Below are 18,474 nucleotides of genomic sequence, written 5' to 3'. Positions count from 1 at the left end.
GGAGAGAGAAAAATTTAATAGGAATTTTGGCATGTTGAAAAAAAAAAATTATGGCATTGAAAATTGGAGGAATCAATCACCTCTTCCTGATTCTTATTCTCCAAAGACTTTAAGTACATAGAATATATTCTTTATTCATTCCCAATAAAACCTACTAATATCACACATATAGAATCTATGTCATGTATAGATTCTTTTTTGTATTTTTATGTCTGCTTCTCGTTATAAAATATAGCATGCAGCATCACTTTTTGCAATGCATCTCCTTAGAGAAAGTTACATTTTTCATATTGTTTCACTTACTTCTAATTTTTCATTGTTTATTACTCTTCAACTTTGCTCTAGTGTGCACAACTAAGAATTGTAAGTTTTGGGTTAATGTGAGTTTTTTGCTTTGCTTTGTTAGCTTTAGAAATTAGCAAATTTATTATTATTGTAATAAATATATGCTTTGTAAATATTAGAAGCTAGGGGAGGATTTAATAGGAATTTTGGCAGCCAAATTGCCGAAAATTGGAGAAAAAAAAATTATGGCAACCAAGTTGCCAAAATTGTAAGTGAGGAGAGAAAAAAATTTAATAGGAATTTTGGCATTGTAAAATATTATGTATTTTTGTAGTTAATATTGTTTGTATGACTATGATTATGATTATGATTATTGTTGTTGCTGTTGTTATTATTCAAATTTTAGATTAATGAATTCTTTATGGTTAGGACTACAAGCATTTTTAGTTATATTTGTAATTTACCATAATAAATTGTAATAATCACCATAGATGAATTTGATTATTTTGTAGTTGATAACATATAATTAGCCTATGACATACTTAAGTGCTTATAAAAAGAAAATTATGCTTTTAGGCTAGGAATACTTTATTTTCAAATATCTTTTAATTGATGTCCATAACTTCAGCATAGCTTGTTTGCCTTTAACTTAGGTTAGGAACAATCTATTTTGAAATTCAAATATTTTTCACTCATTGCAGAATATTGCCTTGTAGCAAATCTCAAGTATCTTGTTGATATTATTAGAAATACAATATCTTGAACTCTTTTAAGGGTCAAACTAATTCACAAACTTTTCAGTGTTGTTGTTATTTTGTGTTTATTTACTATTATCTGATTTTTTTTTTTGGTTGCAAGTGTCACTCTATAATTCTCACTCTTTTAGTTGGTATCACAATTGTGATAAGCATCTTGACTCTCTAATTAAATTTATATATGTGTTTTGTTAATTTTGAAATGATTTAATATTATTTATTGTTACTATTATATTACCACAAAAATTGTAATAAATTGTATTATTGTGATCTTTTTATAATCATTTTTACTTTGTTATTATCAATTATTACATCTATTACTTGGACAAAATATATTGCATATTATGTTTGTTGGTTTATAATAAAGATATGTATGTGTATTATTATTTTTATTATTTAGTACAATAAATCATACATTTGTGTTTCTTTTTCTTTAAAGTTTAGTTGGTATAAAAATGTATTAAGTTCTCTTAAATCTTTACTTTTTTGGGTGGTTATAGGTTGTGAAATGAAAATTAATTACATGCTTTATAAATATTACGCTAATATATTGTATATATTATATATGGTTATATTATAGTTAATATTAATTATTGTGTGTATGATTATTTTTGCTAAAACTATTATTATTATTATTATGAAAATTTTGCTTCATAAATCCTTTATTTGAGTTTCTTTCAATTTTATTATAAACTACAAGCATTGTAAGTTATATTTAATATTTAGCATAAAAAACTGTAGTAGTCACTATATATTAATTTTATTATTTTTTATTATAGTTCTTTTGCTTTTATTTAAGATTATTTTTTTTAGAAGATATTTATATTATCTGATTGTGTTTTTTTTTTTTTTTTTTTTTTTTTTTTTTTGAAGTATCACTCTATAATTCCTACATCTCTTCAGTTGTATCACAATTGTAGTAAGCTTCTCAACCCTCTAATTTAATTGGAAATTATTTTCTTAGTTTGTAATTTTTAATATAGATGGTTTGTAAAAAATATACCTTCAAATATTGTAATTTTTTAATCTCAATGTTTATATATTAAAGACATTATGAAATGCATCTTCACTTACACTATATATTATGTGTGTATGAATTTAAGAATACGATAATTAGGGTTGATTCCATTCCAATTATGAGTATGAGTACGATTATGATTAATTTGTTATATTCTATTTAATTAAGGGTTGACCAAGATCTTAATAGTCTTTATTATCAATTCATTAATGTCATAGATGTTATCTCAGTCCAAAAAAAAAATGGTTAATTTAGTTTGATTTATAGACAATTTCCTACTAATATAGAGGTAATGGATGTTGCATGGTTTAACTCATCGTAGCATTTAATGTAGTGTATATTTGAAATGGAACTTGGGCTATTCGATCATTCTTTGCTAACTCAACAACAATATCACATCTCTAATGATGCAATGGAAGGCAATGTACGTTGTGAGATCAAAATTTATTAATGTCCTAGTAATATCTACAATTATTCAATTTACATGAAAATAATTTCAACATTAGCAATATAACATTGTACATTTTTTTAAAAATTTCAAGTTTCCACCTAACAAGTGTGAACCCAACCATTTGCACCCCCCCCCCCCCCATGTAGTTAGGCGAGCGTATCACCCCATATTTGCATCAATGTAGACTATACCATGTTGCCCGCCTACCACATATAGATATTGACTGGGGTCTTATCACTTCTTTGGTAGAGCGGTGGCAATCTAAAACCCATACATTTCACCTACTTACTTGTGAAATGTCGATCACTCTACAGGACATAGCAATCATTACAAGAATGCCTATTGATGGCAATGCAGTGTGCAGGCCCACTAATTTGAACTGGGAAACAGTTTGTTAGAATTTACTTGGAGTGACACCACCTGCAATAGCATTGGAATATGGTGGCCTTAAAATAACTTGGTAAGGAATACATTCTCAATCCTACAAAGGGTGCCAATGCTATAACAATCCCACAGTATGCTAGGGCATACTTGTTACAGGTTTTGGATTTACTATTTGGAAATAAGAGCCAAAGTAGATTGCATTGCTGATTTCTCCAGCTATTAGCAGACTTTGGTGTAGCTAGGGAATATAGCTAAGGTAGTGCCACACTTGCTTTCCTTTATAAAGAGTTACGTACTGCTGCTATTAAAAAAAGCACGGAGGTTGCAGGCCCTGGGGGGGGGGGTGTTTCTTATAGCATACATGTATATTATAAGCTAACAAAGTAAATATTTCTTTAAGGAAAATTTATGTCAATTTTGAAATATATGTCTGCTATATGAAATTTTAGGCAAGAATTGATGGACTAATAATTTGAAACATATCATACTAATCAGTTAATATTGCAAAACACATAATACAAAAAAAGATTTGCATGAACAAATAATTTAACAAAAACAAGATTTTCATGCTTATCTATGCCCCTAAAACATATCAACATGAATATTATAAAAAGAAAAGTAACTGCTTAAGAGATGTAACTCATCTTGAAAGAGATAAAGGACAGATAGATATTTGCAAGTGTTGTTCCTTATAGTTGTTTGTAGAATGTATGGCACGTGTGAATTGAAAATGATTGGTAGAATTATGAGAGGAATAAGAGTGGAGAAGAAGGTTGATGGAATTTTTAGGGGAAAAAGAGTAGAAAATAAGAACCGTGGAAACTTTAGTAACGTTAGTGTTGTTTAAATAGGATGCAAGTTTCATATAAGTTAAATTCTTAGATTTTAAATTGTATAACTAGATATGCCAATTGACTAAATACAACACAACACAAACTAAGATGGGACACTCTGATACAAACAAATTACTTAACTATAAACATATATTCACTGCAAAGAATCTCTGCAAAAATCTCAGTTTTTTTTTTTTTTTTTACAGTGTGCACATCAATCATTTTTTTCTTCAATTTCATATTGTAAGAATCTATGTGCTTTTTCTTTTTCTTTTTTTTTTCTTTTTTTTGAGAATAAGAATCAATGTACTTTGAATCTAGATTCATTATTTGTTTCATAGGGCAAATCATGCAAAGAATACTTTTACTATACGAAATGAAAGAACATCACATACACACAAACCAAACTGCTTCGGTAAAAAAAAACTACTGACACACGGAAAAAATAAGAATGTGTACTTTTTAGAATAAGAATCCAAAATATTTTTTTTATCCTCTCTCTCTCTCTCTCTCTCTCCAATTTTCAACAACTCCATTGCCATAAATCAACTGCCCTTTTTTTTTCCTTCCATTTCGGCAACAACATTGCCACAAATCAACTGCTACTATTTTTTTTCCTCCCATTTCGGCAATTCTATTGCCACAAATCAATTGCCACAATTTTTTTTTCCTTCAAGTTTCGGCCTAAATCTTCTTCTTTTTCCCCCCTCTTTTTCGGCAACTACATTGCCTAAATTACTATTAAATTTCTCCCCAAGTTTTTGGCAACTTGGTTGCCACAATTCTTTTCTTCTTCTTTTTTCCTCCCATTTTCGGGAACTTGGTTGCCACAATTCTTATTTTTCTCTCTCCTCACTCCCCTGCAATTTCAACAACTTGGTTGCCACAATTGGTTTCCCTTTCGAGCACTCCACCTAGCACTTCGGGCACTTCACCTAGCGGGCAGAGTTTTGGGCAGCAAGAATTTTAATAATGAGATTACCAAAATTCAAATTTTTTCTCCCTCCTTCCATCATATCACTTATCTTTTCTCTCTCATACTTTTGTTAGAATTTCAGCAACACCGTTGCCGAAATTCACTCTCTTTCCTCAAATTTTCAAATAACTTTGAATAGTATCCATATCACAAATAAACATGATTTTCTGCAATATTCAACCAAAAACCTCATGAAAAATTAACATGCATAGCACGTGCACATTGATTTAAGTAACAATATTGTTAGTCTAACATTCATCTCAAAGCACAAATGGCTTTACTAACTTGTTCTTGTAAGGTAAGTTGCAACTACTTTTTTGTGATTTTCTGTTTTGTTTATATTTTAATTAGAAGACTTCTTTGTTAATCTTTATGAATATAAAGCAGCCACCAGTCTCACAGGACATATCACGTTTTTTTTTTGTTCAATTGATTGGTCATCCATAGTGATTGAGCAATAGTTGGAAGGAAGAATAAAATATGTGGTCAAGTAATATTTTTTAATCTCACCACTATCAACAAAAAATCAAAAGATTCCCTATTTCCTATAAGGTGGGATATTTTTGCTCTTGTATGTAGGCATGTAGCAGTATTAACACGGTGTTTATAGAAGTCATAATAGTGTAAACTAGACTTTTCTTTTTCTTTTTCTTTTTCTTTTTTAATATGAGTGTCCAAATTTCAAAATCTTTGAGTATTTGGCTATTTCTTTGGATCCGTCACAATAAATTAATCTTTACTTAATTGAGATGTACTTAAACCAATAAATATCATGAAATAAACTTGTGAAATAACATCGCTATTAAAGTTTCTACTATAGATGTTGGAATTGTGAGCGAGAGAGGGTTATAGAGTAAAAGTACTCAAAGAATTAAGGTAATTCGACATAATGCTCTATGTTCACAACATTTAAGTTGTTAAAAGCTTACATTTTAGTATGATGACCTTGTTTTTCCTACATTGATCCACATAAGGCTATGTATAATAGATCCAAGACTAACTTGTATTTACTTTACTATTACAAATATTATCACTATCAGTATGATTATGATTATTTTGCTTACACTACAAATATGTCCAGTTTATCAACCAATAAAAAAAAATTGTCCTAGTACAATAAACCTAAACTATGATAATGTAGTTGGACCTTAATTAAGATTGGACCTTCACAACTCCAATAAATAATATTATACTGCCCGTTTAAAGACAAAGACGCAAGTTGAGATAATCAACCTATATGCTAAGTTTGGTACCTAACCTTCCTACCACTGTATCCTTGCGGGACTATCGTAAATTCAACTAAAGGGGGTGTTTCTATATTCCCCAAGGATTACATAGACTTTTTGAGAGTCAAGAAGCCACCAGAGATAACGTTTGTCATAATAGTTAATACAGACATGAAACGCCACGAAGCTAAAGATTGTCCATGTGCCAAAAAAAATTATAACTACGAACTTTTTTTGCCACAACTCATGTAGGCAGTCACGCACAACCTACCATGTCAAAGTTGTGACAAAAAACAATTATAATCCTAGAATGGTTGGTGCAAGCAAGGTTCTTCCAAAGAAAATGGTTTATGTCTGATCTGATCTCTGACATACAGCAGTATGGCTAACATATTAAACGGAAGATATAAGTTATGATCTTAATGCAAAAAGGTCTGATTGCATGGGTAGCATTGGCAATAAAGTACCTTTGATTTGTTCTTCAAAGAAGGAAAATAATTACAATTTGAAGAGCAGCAGAAGCACCTGAAGATTTAGACAAGAAGTTAATTGAAGCAGAAAGATTTAGATAATGTGTAGGAACTAATTAGGTTGAAATTATCTTAATCTCATGTCAAATGCAGAAGACACAACCACTCATAGCAAGTGAAGAAGACAGAACCACTAGCTTTCTATGGCATTACATTCTACAATCTGCAAATCAAAATTTCCATCACAAATATGTTGAAATATGAGTAAATTATGAAAGAATCCTAGATCAATAGTCATCCTTGTCACATTATCACTGTCGAGGCTATTTCCTAGGCCTGGACATTTTGTGTTTTTTTCCCGTTCCCATTAACTAGCAAACAAGAAAAACGAGAAATAAACAGCTCGCACATCCAAATACACATACAAATTCAACCTTCATTATTATCTTATTACAGCAAACAGTGTATTTTACATAACCCATGAAACACGTCTTAACAATAATATTACAGAGCCAATATGCAGATAACACAAACACAAACGGTACTACAACAATGCAAACCCAGTTTGCTTATTTACGCAACTCTGAGCATCCATTAAGGTACGGATACAAACTCAAACAGCAGACTGAAATAACTGACTCAGACCAAAACACCTCTGATATGGTCGTCAGAGCCTAATTCTTACTGCAGAACTAGGCATTCTTGTGTCCCAGTCGCCATAGCGCACAGGGGGTTGTTAATGGCATCCACGTGCTCAAGAGATTCAGATTTGCCATCAGAGTCTTCAAGTGAGGCATGAGCAGCAATGGCTTCAGAGATAAAAGCATACACTTCCTGGAACCTTTCTTCAGAGAGGGAGACCTCAGCAAGGAGCCTCCAAGCATTTTCCTCAGACGCCTCTTCAAAGTCCTTCTTCCTCTTTAACACCATGTGCCCACTAATCTCCCACACAGCCGGGTTTACTTGGGTGTCCAGAAGCTCAGCGCTAACTTCCCCAAGAGCTTGTTTCTCAGCATAACACTGTTAATCACATAGGACCCAAAAAAACATGAGCGCAACTGATGATAACTATTAATGTTAGCAAACCAACAACTAGTAAATATTTTATAAAAAAATGTCACACAAAATAAATATATTTCAAAACAATTTACCTGTGGGAAGAGAAAGATACGCCTTCCACAATCAGCAATGAGGACATTGTAAGGGACGTTGTGATCTTGAAGGCACATGCAGGCATCTGAAACAGTGTTTGATAAATCTTGCAGAGTATTTCCGCCCTCAAAGACAAGACCTCTGACTGGATAATTCAGCAGCTTAGAGATTTTCACACCACCATCCGTTGAGGTTATCTTCTCAGTGGGAGCCTTCTCATAGGAAAGGGCACAGACAAGTAGTAAGCCTGTTCCAAAGAATATATTAATTTTCCTTTCCTTTACTAAATCATAGTTAATAGTACAAAAATACAAATAATCCAAACATAAAATTTAAGTTCATGGAGTAAGCGAGAGTAGATGATAGATACCTGGAAGTGAAGGTGGTTGATGGTGGCAAATGCACCCAAGCTGTTATAACCCAACCTGAAGTATGGATTTCCAGCTTCTGCCGCCATGTGAAGAGCAAGCAAGAAGCTGTCACGGTCAATCCTTTGTGGCAGGCACTCGAGATACGAGGGATCAGAAGCACATGCCCGTATTCAATAGGACTAACCTGTAAATTGCATGTAACAATACAGAATCTTACTAAATGCTAGCTCAAGTAAATCTCAAAGAAACAAAGAGTTAAACACAAGAAAGTACATACTTGAGGCAACAACACTCGGAGCATTCTCAACATCAACCGGGGCGTTTGGGAAGAACTGGACTTCACCATCTTCGCTTGCCTCAAACTGGAAGAGCACCTCTTCTTGCCCAACTTTAGTGAAGTTGAATTTGTTTCCATCAAAGGGCTGGAGAACCTTATCAACACGGAACTCAGTGGGCTCTTCTTAAGATGGCGACCCTCATTCAGCTGGGCAATGAAACCATGCTGACCCGGAATCACCTACACCAAATATATTGCAAAAATTGGTAAAAACCCACATGTCCCAGTTCAATAAGTACTCAAATCTTCTTCATCCTAAAAAAGGGAGACAGAAATGAGACCTTAGTTTCACAGGCAGTGACATCATAGCGAAAGAGCCCTCTCTGCACGCGATCCTCCCACTACAATGAAATTGGAATCAACTTGAGCTCACACTTGATTTTATACAACCACCAACAAACAAAAAAAGACATAATTTTCGGTTCATTCTTCCTCAAAATATAAAAATTTGTACCTCCCCAAGGAGCAGTGAGTCCAGAAAGGCCACGGGAGGCTCTCTGTTCTCAAATTCGGGCAAACCCTTGTCGCAGACAACCTTGTTCAGCTTCTTGAAAGCATATAAAGGCAGCTTTGCCCCTAAAATCAAAATCCAAAACATCTTACAATCAAACACCCCCCATACCAAACAAATCAAAATCCCACACAAACTACACCCATTTAGTAACAAAGCATTTCAAACAATACCCACAAAACAAAATAACCTCAAAAACCAAAAACCAACACATAAACCAAAAATTAAACCTCAAAATCCACGTGCAAAAAATGAATTTCAACAAATACCTTGAATGCAACACTTGTTGAGACAGTTACGGCCACATCCCCCTCCGCGGCGAGCAACCTCTTCTGACTCATCCTTCTGGTAATTCGAAACAACAGTAGGAACCCTCTTGATCCTCAACATCTTTTCGTTCTTTCTTTGTTTTTTTTTTTTTCTTCTTCTAACTTAACAAAATAAACCAAAATACCCCGACACCCAACAACAACAACAACAACAAAGATTGAAACTTTCGCTTAAACCCAGATCTAAAATCGCTCTTAAGAACCCAGAAACAACAAGAACAACAAGAAAAGCAAAGTCTTAAAAGGCAAGGCTAGGCTAGTGGTTTGTAAATGGTGCTAAAAGATTGAATAAAAATACAAAAAAAACTAATATAGTACTAGTAGCGAAGAAAGAGCAGCGTGACCACCACCAGCAAGGAAGAGCAGGTCAGAAGGGCTACCGCCTTCGGAAGGCAAAGCGCCACGCCCGCCGTGCGGCGAAGGGTTGCTCTCAATTACACAACCCTTTCGTCGTACTGCTCGGACATGAATTAGAGGCCGTGGAACTCTGTGTATAGCCGTGATGTCTACAACTTGTCTATCCTGGGTATTACCCCCTCCTACATACAATTCTTCAACGCCGCTTTCTTCTCTTCTTCTTCTTTGAAATACTAAAACTTACGAACCAAAGCTTTGAGAATTTGAGGATTTTCTCAGTCACAGGCTTTTGAGAGAGCTATCTTTTTTTTTTTTTTGGGTGTGTGTTGTGTGATAGCAAGGAAGAGCAGGTCAGAAGGGCTACCGCCTTCGGAAGGCAAAGCGCCACGCCCGCCGTGCGGCGAAGGGTTGCTCTCAATTACACAACCCTTTCGTCGTACTGCTCGGACATGAATTAGAGGCCGTGGAACTCTGTGTATAGCCGTGATGTCTACAACTTGTCTATCCTGGGTATTACCCCCTCCTACATACAATTCTTCAACGCCGCTTTCTTCTCTTCTTCTTCTTTGAAATACTAAAACTTACGAACCAAAGCTTTGAGAATTTGAGGATTTTCTCAGTCACAGGCTTTTGAGAGAGCTATCTTTTTTTTTTTTTTGGGTGTGTGTTGTGTGAAACTTTTGGGGGATGATGGGGTTGTTATATAGATAAAGAGAAATAGTAGTTGTGGTTGTGGTTTGGCCGTGGTTTGTGTTTGTGTGTCAGTACTACTATTGGGTTTCTAGTGGTCTTGGTGCTATACGTACACTTGGTCTACAACACAACACAAACACAATTATTGAGAGAGAGAGAGAGAGAGAGAGAGAGGAGGTTTCCATACAATGAGTCCCACGGTCCCACCTGTGAAACCTTATGTACGTCCTATTGTTGTTTTGCCCGGAAAAAAAGGGGACCACGACAGATGTACGGATGCAATAAAAAAATCAAATTTATAACATTTTTACAGCAAATTATAACTTTATAAGTATTAATTGTTATTGGATTAAATTTGGACCTAAAATTACATTTTCACTTAATAATAACAAATAATTATTATTTGTGACTTAAAATTTATTGTAAAAGTATTATAAAAATATCAAAGATATATCATTTTTCAAAATATTATGACTTCTTTTAAAATAATAAAATTTTAAAAAAAAATTGTTGGTCTTAATTTTTTTTTTTTTTTGAGAGAATAAGTTTCTAATTGTAAATAATAAAACATTTATGTTAGTGATAAACTAATATGAAATTGACTCAATTCAACAAATTGTATATAAATTTTATGGATATTTATCTTATAATTAGAATTTTCATTGTATTTGGATATTTGATGAGTTTCTATTAATAAAAAATTTTAAATAAATTATGTTTAGAGCCTTTTTTTTTTTTTTTACACTAAAAGGTCTTCCATGCTAAGGGAAAATGCTATTTTAATGTTTAAAAAAAAAATTCTTGTAAAGCTATAATATTTTATTAAGTTGTATTTTTAAGAATCTATTAAATAGTATTTATTGTTTTGTTTGTCCTGAAGTTACATTTGAAAACACTTTTAGTAAAATATTTTCAAGTATTTTGTGTGACATGTAAAATTTTTCAAATACAAACTATCAAAACCAACCGCTTAACCAACATAACCACCAGATTTGGGAGAGCCATTGTGTGGTTTTGTTAAATGTTTTAATAATTTTTTAAAAGTAAAATATTTTACAAAAAATTTTATAGCCAAAGGAAAACATTTTTAAGTTTGACCAAATTTTACAATAAAATAAACACAGTAAAATTCTAAAAATATTTTTCTTAAAATATTGCACAACAAAGCATATATGTTAAAAAATGCATATAAATAAGTATTTTAAGTTGAAATAATAATAATAATAATCATGTGTCCAAAATTTTAGTATGGATTATAAATTCTCAAGGTTAATTGTATTCTATTGATTCTTTAATTGACATGTCACAAACAAGCCCTATATTAGAAATGTTATGTGAAATTTATATGGAATGATTCTAAGTATTTAAATAGATTCTAAACAAATATTAATTGGTTGCTATTTTGTGGGATGATTCTGAGTATCTAAAGATTAATTTTCATTTAAAAGAATATTCTAAATTTATTCTGTTTATTTTGACATTAACATTACTAGTATGTAATCCCGTGCTACCGCACAGGACTGGTTAATTGTAATGATGCTATTGGCCAAATTTTTTTTTTTTTGGGTTTATTACACGGATGATAGAATTAAATCAAACAATGAAAAATATATATTGCATTTTATTATTTAAGTAATGCTATTGTTCTTTTTTATTTTTTTTTTGTTTATCATACATAGGATGGCATTAGATAAAACAATGAATAAAAAAAAAATATATATTGCATTTTATTATTTAAGTGATGCTACAGTGAAGAAAAAAGAGAATATTGCATTTTATTATTTAAAAAATATAAAGGGACATTAAAAAATAAAAACTGATCATTGAACTTGGAATCTTTTCGGAGGCCGTAATGAAGCGCTAATGTATGAGAGTGTGAAGTAAGGAAGAGTGGGATTGAACATTGTGTTTGAACCCGACCTTACTCTAAGAAATCCGTAAGGAGGAAGAGAGGGTAGTGTGTGAATCTAGTTGGTAGAGGTTGAGAGAGGAGGAGACATGGGATGACGATATGGAATTAGTCATTAAAAAATAAAAACTGATCATTGAACTTGGAATCTTTTCGGAGGCCGTAATGAAGCGCTAATGTATGAGAGTGTGAAGTAAGGAAGAGTGGGATTGAACATTGTGTTTGAACCCGACCTTACTCTAAGAAATCCGTAAGGAGGAAGAGAGGGTAGTGTGTGAATCTAGTTGGTAGAGGTTGAGAGAGGAGGAGACATGGGATGACGATATGGAATTAGGAGGAGATGATATTTTGCTTTTATAGTCTTTCTCGTTGGACCCCTTGGTTTTGGTTGTAGGATTAGAAGAGCTCTAGACTCTATTGAAATCACCTATAAAAGTGTGCGAGTGAGATGTTCTTGCTTAGGCCAATGAGTATTATCATTGTGATTTTCTTGGCTTTCGTGTTAAATGTTAATACATCATTTATTTAGGCACAAAAATTAGAAAATTTAGATAAAATACATAACACAAAATTGGAGTCCAATTTATAATCTCCATAAAAGTGTGCAGGCAGATAAGATGTTCTTGCTTAGGCTAATGCGCATTATCATTGTAGTTTTCTTAGCTTCCATATTAAATGTTAATGCATCATTTATTTGGGTATAAAAATTAGAAAATTTAGATAAGATACATGACACAAAATTGGAGTCAAATTTATAATTTAATTAGATTTTTTTTTGAGTTTTGGTTAGGACAAGTGGCGCAAAATTAAGAATCCAATTGAAATTTAATTGAATTTTTTCTCTGCTTCACCTATTATTATATATATAGATTAGGATAATGAATCATCTTTTAAAATGTATTTTCTAGAAAACTATTTCATTTTTTTTTCTTTATTTGGTACCAACTTTAAAATGAGTTGGAAAACTATCTCGACTTTCCATATTTAGTTTCATATAAAATAAAATTATTTTCTTTATTTAACTTTGCGTGAAATAAAATTGTTTTATAGAAAATAATTTTTCTTTGACCCATTTTTTTATATTACCAAAACACACAAAAAAAAAGTGAAAATTTATTTTCACATAAGGTTTTCATTGAAACAAAGCGTAAAAAAATATTAATTAGCTAAAGCTTTTATCGATTTTTTAGAATTATACATTCACATATATATACATTTGAAACTACCACCAAATTATAAGGTTGTTTAAGTAATTGCACCCCTTTTTTTTTTTCTTTTTCTTTTTTTTTTTCTTTTGAGTCTTCGGAGTTCGGACTCTTCGGAGGCTTGGAGTAGGGAAGGCCGGCTAGTCATACAAACTTACTATAGGTTACAAAATAGGTTGTCCTTATACAGCCACAATTTTATTTTTTCCCTTTTCTTGGGGAAGAATTAATCTAGCCACAATTAGTTTTTCTTTTTTTAGGGAATTTCCACAATTAGTTGGTACAGAAAAAAGAGCATGGTTTTGATTGTTTATTAGTCATGTTCACATTATAGGACCAGGTTTGAATTTTTTTTTAGGAAACTACCACTACTTTTCTTAACTACCACTACTTTTCTTACAGAAATGTTTTGTGCAAAAAAAAAAAAAAAAAACTTTTAAAATAGTTTATGATACTAGATTTTTCTAGATCATTTTTAATCCATTTAAATTTTAATTATATAATTATCCTCAAACATAATATATAAGTTCTATTTGAATAAAATAAGAACAATATTCGGGACCATTCGTCATAACTCACAAGTGTAATATTTACCTTTATAACTATCACAAATTACCATTTTAATGGTGTAAAAATTATGTATGAGTAGCCTTATTACAATGAAGAACTTTTTTCAGTAATACTTATGGGTTAAGCAATACGTGGAATCAGAAATGGAATCGTTTAGTTGATGTTGGAAAAGAAATTTGGATATGAATTTGACGCCACCAACCGATTTCGTTACTATCTCCTTTACGATGAAAATTCTCCGTACGTATATTGTAGTCTTCAACAAAAAGCACAACATGGTTTAAATGTATGGTCCCCATAAAATGGATTAATTCCTTGAATCTCTTTGAGTTTATTTCCGGTATAATATTCATAGTCATCCTTTTGACATGGTATTCTCAGAATATTGAGAATATATGAATTATGATATTATTATCCTTAGAAGAGTCAAGAGTCAAGCTCAATTATAGCTTATTGGTTTTATTAAGTCAATTAAGGTTTGTTATTCAACCGATTAATGAGGCTGCTATTCAGGGCCGGCTGAAGCTATAGGCCATTTAGGCCACGGCTAAGGCCCCTGCTGTAAGAGCCCCCAAATAGCAATAATATATTATATAATATTACTTTCTTACTAAAAAAAGAAAAAAAAAAAAAAAAGAGAGCCCGTGAACTAACATGAAAGCTAATCCCAATTCCCATCATCTGAAGAAAAAAAAAAAAAAAATCAGAGAGCTGTTTCTCACACTGAAGTGACACTATTCCCATCCCCAAATCTTTTGCTTGTAGAAGAAAAGATTGCAAAAAGGCAGAAATCTTAAACTTAAAGCAGAACCGCAGAAAGAAGAAACAAATAAGAGAGGCAGAAAAAAAAATAAAAAAAAAACACTCTCACTCTCTGACTCTCTCCACCTTGATTCTTATAAAAAAAAAAAAAACACTCTTTTTAGTTGACTTACTCATCGATTGGTGTTGGCAATAGAGTGTTCACAGATCTTCATTCAGGTTCTTTTCTTGTTTTTCTTTTCCTTTGCCTCTTCATCTTCTCTTAGTTGCTGGGTGTCTGAGTTTTTTTTTTTTTTTTTGAAAGGGAGTTGCTGGTTTTTTAGTTTATTGTACTCTTTTTGTTTGTTTCTTTTAAATTTAGAATTCTCTAGAAGGCTATCTAGCTATGGAATGGTCTGAATGACCCCTTAAAGATTTAAAGTAGGGATTCTAGACTTTCTCTAGTCTTACACGAATTTTTTTTTTTTTTTTTTTTTCTCAAGAAATCAGATTTAGTGGGATGAGCCATGGAGGGATAGTGGCTCTAGGCTGGTCCTAGTCTTAGTGTGGATCAAAAGTTTTGTCTTAATATATATATATATATATATATATAATTCTCTTGGCATTAAAAAAATTAGATAACACACGTAGCGCAAAATTGAGAATCCAATTGAAACTTAATTGAGTTTTCTCTGAACTTTGTTTTTTTAATATGGAATAGTTGTTGACCTGTGCTTCGCATGGTCTTTATTTATTTATTTTATTTTATGAATTTGTAAATATTATAAGTAGATAGGTATAAGAAAGTGATAGTTTTTGTTAATAATAATATTTATTATTGTTAGGCAGTTTTTATATATATAGAGCTAAATTTGTTAGAAAATTTTATTCCCTTTGAAAGGATAAGTTGTAAATATCATAATGAGAGAAATTATTAGATACATCAGAGAATTAAGTTAGTAATGTCCAATGCTTTTTTCGCTCAATAATACGATACAAAGCAATCAATATCGTACTAAAAACCATTGCGATTTGGCTAAGAAATGCAATAATTTGATATAGTATATGTTGGTATATCAATTCAAGATTACAACTTTTAGTTTGTTAGTAGCCTTCATAAATAAAAGTTCATATCAAGACCATAATATTTTGGTCCAAGTCGACCACCTTATCAAAAGCTGGCCATAAAAATAAAAAAATAAAAAAATAAAAAGGTCCAAACAACAATAGTTTTTTTTTTTTTGGGGGTTGGCTGAATTAAACAACAATAGTTAATAACAATAAATTTTGTGTGCAAGAGAGATATCTTTAACTGCAAAATGATTGTTTAACCTAAATTTTCATATACAGATAAAACAATCTATAAAACGTGAAGCATTAAAATTTAAAACATATTAAAGACCAAGATTATAGAGGAATCAAAATGAGAGAGTGAGAGAGTGAGAGAGATAGAGTACTTTTAAGTTTAACAATAGAGATTAAAAAAAAAAAATTGCAACGGGAGATAAAATTTTAAATAATCACTCAATCTGAATGTTAATATACCAATAAAGCAATTTATAAAACGAAAAGCATTAAAACAAATCAAAGATAAAGATTATATAGAAATCAAAATGAGAGAGAGAGAGAGAGAGAGAGAGAGAGAGAGAGAGACTTTCATAGTATAGATAAAAAAAAAATGCAATGGAAAAATAAATTTTCCCATCACAAATACTAAGCTTGTTGGTTATATTTGAGATAAAAGGAGAACGTATATAAACATGTAAATATGTAGAGGAAAAAAATGTATTTATGATAAAGCGGTGTTGAGGGTGGGGAAAGGGTGGGTAAGAGGAGGAGGTCTTGTATGTTTTGATAATAATGTATTTGTAACCAATAAATTATATAGCTGATATAATAGAATTTTAAAATATGAAATTAAAACTAATTAAATTCAATGTGGTAGCATAATAGGTTTATGGAAAATTTTCCACTTTCCATATTCATTGTTAGTTTTTTTTTTTTTTTTTTTCACTTGAAAAAGATAATAATTTATTGTTGTCATTTTTTCTCAATTAAATCACTGAATTTATTAATTTTTTTCACTTGTGTTGTAAGTATAAGATCAATTGGTTGTTATTCCCCAAGAAAATGAATAAGACCTATTTAAGTTGTGGGTTCCATTTACCTCAACTAGTAAAATCTCTGATGCTTGAATAAAATATCTGGGATTCAATCCCTACATGTACCAAAAACCAATTGATATCTTAGTATAATGATAAAGAATTATCATTAAGAGCGGTCTAAACATATGCCATATGTTGAAATTTTCTATAAAAAAATTAATAATGTGGGTTCTAGTTATCTCAACTGGTAAAGTTTCTGATAGTTGAATAATAGATCTAAGATTCAATTCTCGCCTACACTAGAAACCAATTGGTGTCTTAGTCTGATGATAAATAGCACAATCATCAGAAGCAGTTGAAACTTTATAATAATAATAATAATAATAATAATAACAATAATAAAGGACCTATTTAAGTTGTATTTATTTCCTTTTTCTTCCCACTTGAATTTTATTAGCAGCCAATTGTCATGCTCATAGAAAATTAAGTTATTGTTTTCAATTTTTTTTCCCATTTAATCATGGTGATTATAATTTTTTTTCTTTTCACTTCAATTGTACCATGGATTTTTTCATTTTTTATTTTTTGGTTTTCACTTAGAAATTAACCTCCATGCACAAATATTTTTTTCCATATACAATAAATTTTGCTTCCAAATATATATATATATATATTGGCCAAATTAATTATGAACATTTAAGGGTGAGTTTAAATTCTCATTTATTATTGACATATGAAAAATATATTAAATATATATATTGACACATGTCAAATGTTTTATATTATTGGAAAATTACTACTTGGCACATGGCATGATTTGTCCATATCATTTTATATAAATATAATGTTGTGCCACTTGTCGCATTATTGTGCATCCACTAGTTTGAGGGATCCAACTTTTATCATATACTTGTGTGTATTCTCATGCATGTGCACGGGTACAATTAAAAACAATCACAATTATATATATATATATATATATATTTTAGAAAAAATTCAAATTATATATAGTATTAGCTTACACTTGTTTAAAATCATACATTTCTAAAAAAATATGTAATGATTTTTCATTATTTATATGTATAATTTAGAATTTAATTGGATTTAGACTCTTCAAAAAATTTTCACCCAATAATTCAATTGCCACAAAAATTAAAAAAATAAATGGACACGTGGCAGAAAATTGGACTCCTGTTGAAATCCAATTTAGAATCTAATTGGAATTAGACTTTTCAATTTTTATACTCAATAATTCACTTGACATAAAATTAAAAATTAAATGGGACATATGGCACAAAATTGAGAATCCAATTAAAATCCAATTGGATTTTCTCTAAGTTGTGGCTATTTTTATATACTAGCTTGTAACCCTATGCATATGAATGGATATACTTAAAAAATATATATATTATAATTCTTATATATATAATTTGAATATTATTGATAGTCATTCTTATATATATATTTTTTTAACTCTTTAAAAAGTTCTGTAAGAATATTGTTAGGTAGATAATGTAAATCGTCAATTTTTTTTTTAAAATTTTATATTCATTAATTCTTGACTTTTTGGTTTTTGTACACAATAACTCACTTGAATAGATATTTATGATGTTATCCCACATTTGACTCAAAAAACTCTCTTTAGAAATAAATAATTTAGGACACATGACACAAAATCGGATATCAATTATAGAATCTAATTGGATTTTCTCTAAATTTTACCTATTAATATATGTATATATATATATAGATTATGGGCAAATTGCTACTTGCCATGTGGCATGATTTTTTTATTA

At 30.8% G+C, this 18,474-nt stretch overlaps 1 protein-coding gene across 1 annotated transcript; it reads right to left on the bottom strand.

Annotated features, from left to right (window-relative positions):
* Window positions 1-6,814: 6,814 nt before the first annotated feature.
* LOC112009861 (GDP-L-galactose phosphorylase 2) lies at window positions 6,815-9,785 on the bottom strand. The gene is given in 10 exon segments (XM_065775932.1): window positions 6,815-7,418; window positions 7,550-7,770; window positions 7,773-7,797; window positions 7,921-8,063; window positions 8,066-8,105; window positions 8,185-8,378; window positions 8,381-8,438; window positions 8,540-8,599; window positions 8,713-8,834; window positions 9,039-9,785. Coding segments are annotated over 10 exon segments (1,323 nt in total). The 5' UTR covers window positions 9,160-9,785; the 3' UTR covers window positions 6,815-7,079.
* Between the last annotated feature and the right edge of the window lie 8,689 nt (window positions 9,786-18,474).

Source organism: Quercus suber, unplaced genomic scaffold, assembly GCF_002906115.3.
Source record: "Quercus suber isolate HL8 unplaced genomic scaffold, Cork oak 2.0 scaffold_8, whole genome shotgun sequence".
NCBI lineage: Eukaryota > Viridiplantae > Streptophyta > Magnoliopsida > Fagales > Fagaceae > Quercus > Quercus suber.
This window is presented reverse-complemented; position numbering and strand designations above follow the sequence as displayed.